General features: G+C 34.4%; 1 protein-coding gene across 1 annotated transcript in view; it reads right to left on the bottom strand.

The window, feature by feature from the left end:
• Window positions 1–2,276: 2,276 nt before the first annotated feature.
• LOC104467611 (cytoplasmic dynein 2 heavy chain 1-like) overlaps window positions 2,277–3,365 on the bottom strand; it is a gene marked incomplete at its 3' end in the record, with an annotated part of 66,347 nt that continues 65,258 nt past the window's right edge. The window contains 3 exon segments of the mRNA XM_010081445.1: window positions 2,277–2,380; window positions 2,382–2,398; window positions 2,948–3,046. Coding sequence (XP_010079747.1) covers window positions 2,277–2,380; window positions 2,382–2,398; window positions 2,948–3,046 — 220 coding nt within the window.

The raw sequence follows: 3,365 nt of genomic DNA on the forward strand, positions 1-3,365 counted from the left end.
TCCTAATATTTCTGACATATCTCTATAAGTCTGTCACAGAATGAAACTACATGTATGGCCTCTCACCACTGTCGTTCCACCACAGGTTTCTATTCAAGTGGGGTCAGAAAAGAATAGACTCAAATAATCACACACACGATTAGAGTAAGATTTTGTCACTTAATTCTAAAAAAGAAGGCATAACAAAATTATAAGACGAAAAGTTTCAAATTGAAAATTTCCTTTCCAGAGAAATTTCTGAGGTTGCATAGTTAGGTCCTTCTCTATTTTTAGCTCTAGGAGCAGAATAGAAATGTTTAAGCATAAATCTCTTTGCTAAAACACTGGTAGAGATTAAAATCACATACCAATTTTGGTTCTGTGCCAAGGATCGGAATAAATTTTAGTCCTATGCTGTAAAAACACCAAACAGAAAATGGAAGCTGCGGAAAGACAAATTTATTGCCGTATATGTAGTTGCATTTTATTTAGCGTTTCATTCGAAGTAATGAAAAGATGTACAGTCATCACAAGCTAAACAATGCAGACACGCCTCCACCTCCACATTTTGACACAGAGAAGGACTGCATGCTTGCTTGTGAAGTAACTGAAAAGATTCAAATTGTGACCTATTCTTCCTTTTCAAAAATCAGCTCCCTAGCTTGGACTTGCACAGACCTAGCATTAACATAGCTCAATAACATGCAAAAGAGAATTCCTGAGTGTTATGAGCAATTTCCCTGAAAAAAAACTAGTATATTTTCATTTAATCTGCTTTCTCCATAGTTCTGTAGATATATTCAGCTCCTAATTCAATTCCTTGAGTAAAATCAGTTAAGATGCCTGTAATACTGTACCTCTGCTTTCCAAAGTTCAGCAGAAGCTAGTGAAAAAAAAAAAAAGTTCTAAAGATGTTCTAGGCCTCCTACAGATACATTCACCGCTTTGGTGGTGCTCTCAACTTTACTGAGGATGAACAAACAAGCACATCTGTAATAGAAGAATGATTTAAACTAGCATTTTCTTTTCACTAAACAGACCTTTCCAATACAGGAGACAAATGTATCCCAGAACTCTGCAGCATTTGCAATTTACAGCAAATGTAAATTTTAAATGTAAATTTTAATGTAAATGTACATTTAAAGAATTACTGCTACCTCACCCACTCTTAGATCTCAATATTAGATGAAATTACAGCAGAAAGAAATCCAGAGATATTTTCAGTGCCCAAAATTCATACTATAAATTACATGCACAGTCTGTGGTACAGACTGAGGAATTAACACTTGAGGTAGAAATAGAAGGATAATGTAAATATACTTTAATTACAATAATTTAGAAAGTATTTAAAACATACATAGTTGTATTTTTTAATCCACTCACTTCTTTTTATATAATTTCAAAATATGCAACATAATTCAACATAATTGTTGAACTGTTGAATCCTAAAGAAGCTGTGGATGCCCCATCCCTGGAGGTGTTCAAGGCCAGGCTGGATGAGGCTTTGAGCAACCTGGGCTAGTGGAGGGTGTCCCTGCCCATGGCAGGGGGGTTGGAACTAAATGATCTTTAAAGGTCCCTTCCAACCCAAACCATCCTATGATTCTATGATACTTGATGCTGAGATACTTATATCATCACTGTCTATCATTGCTAAACTTTCAACACAATTTTTCTTATCAGCCTTTTTAAAGAAACTAAATCCAAAGCAATTATATGAGTTACATAGAGTACATTCTCTCTGAAGCAGAGATATTATAAGATTTTTTTTTCATAGAATTATAGAATCTTTTCATTGCATCAGATAAGGAGACTCCTTTCACTAAACTCCATCATTTTGCTGATCTCTATGACCCCCCAATTCCAAACTCACATCAGGGACAGACCTGTGTGCCGCCTTTAGCTTCAGACAAATGGAAGAGAAACAGCAACAACATTCTAACTGCACAACCAGTTGTGTAATTTCTGATCTATTTAAGGCCCAAGTTCCTAGATAAAACTATGTGCTTGAAATTATCACTAGAAATTAAATTAAAATTCAAATTGCAGAGTTGAAAAAAAAAAAACTTTAATTCCAGTCAAAAAATCTTTAAATAATTTTCAATATTTTTCCACTTACTAAACAAGAACATATCTCCAAAGTATTTCATGCACTGAAGTGTTAGCAGCAGGTTAATGTTAAAGAGGAAAAACTACACAATTGTCATGTTTTCAGAAAATTTGACTTTTATATTATACATATAGATCTAACCTACAAAACCTTTGAGCAAGCATTTGTAAAGATCTTAGTCATTTACCTTGAGCAACAAGATCTTTTCTTAGTAACGGGTAAAGTACAGGCTCCAATCCATCCATTTCCTGTATAATAAGTGTTTTCCCAAATCTCACTGCCAGCTCAAAAGGTTAGGAAGTTGGTGTCCTGGACAAATAAATTCCTTTGATTCATGTTTTTTTTGAAATATTAACACTTCAGAATAGACAAGAAGGCATTATAACAGAAGTCTAAATCTAAAAATCAGTAGTATAAGCAAAAAATTCTATTACAAACATCACATATTTCAGGGTCTAGCCACAAGCGTTTAATTTGAATAAGTTTGACCTATTCAGCTACTGACATACAGGCAACCTATTCAACATGCCTAGCTCTCCAAGTGCTGCCCCAGAAGAGAGCAGGTCTACCATAGGTCTTGTGTCACATCTGTCAGCTGTACCTGGGAGTCCTGGCTAGTTATCGCATCTCAAGTGTTATTAGGAAGCTATGTCTCAAAACTGAATCAAGACCTAAGGACAAGATTCACACTGATATTAAAATATCTAAATGCAGACTTTTGCGTATAGGCATCTTAAACATGCACGTGGATCATTTTTGATGATTGCTAGCACACGCCATTAAAAACTGCTCTCTCAAGTCTGGAATAGAGCAAGCTCCAGCTGAACAGAATTGTAAAACCAAGATTAAATACTGCACCTGTTGGTTAATAACTTCCAGACGTGATTCCTTCAAATGTGTCTTCAACCATTCAGTAGCCCGGAAAGAAGGGTCTATCAAAAATGGGCAAACTTTACTCTATGGAAAAAAAAAAAAAGATAGCTATATACATATATATATATATATACACACACCCACACAGACACACACGCTTACTGCATCTATTTTGTCTACGAGTAAAATTGAATGGAATCTTTTTTTATTTCCCCAAAGTAACGGTATAGTGATTTTAAATTCTTTTTTATTAACACACCATTTAAAGAAACACTAACAGCCTAATAACAAAATGACAATAAACAACAGTAGAATGAATTTTATGTCTGTCATTTTATTTCTACTTAAAAAACAAAACAAAAAAAAATCAAGCACCCAAAATCAAAATTTTCAGGCATTTGTC

The sequence above is a fragment of the Pterocles gutturalis genome, unplaced genomic scaffold (genome assembly GCF_000699245.1).
Source record: "Pterocles gutturalis isolate BGI_N339 unplaced genomic scaffold, ASM69924v1 scaffold19241, whole genome shotgun sequence".
Lineage (NCBI taxonomy): Eukaryota > Metazoa > Chordata > Aves > Pterocliformes > Pteroclidae > Pterocles > Pterocles gutturalis.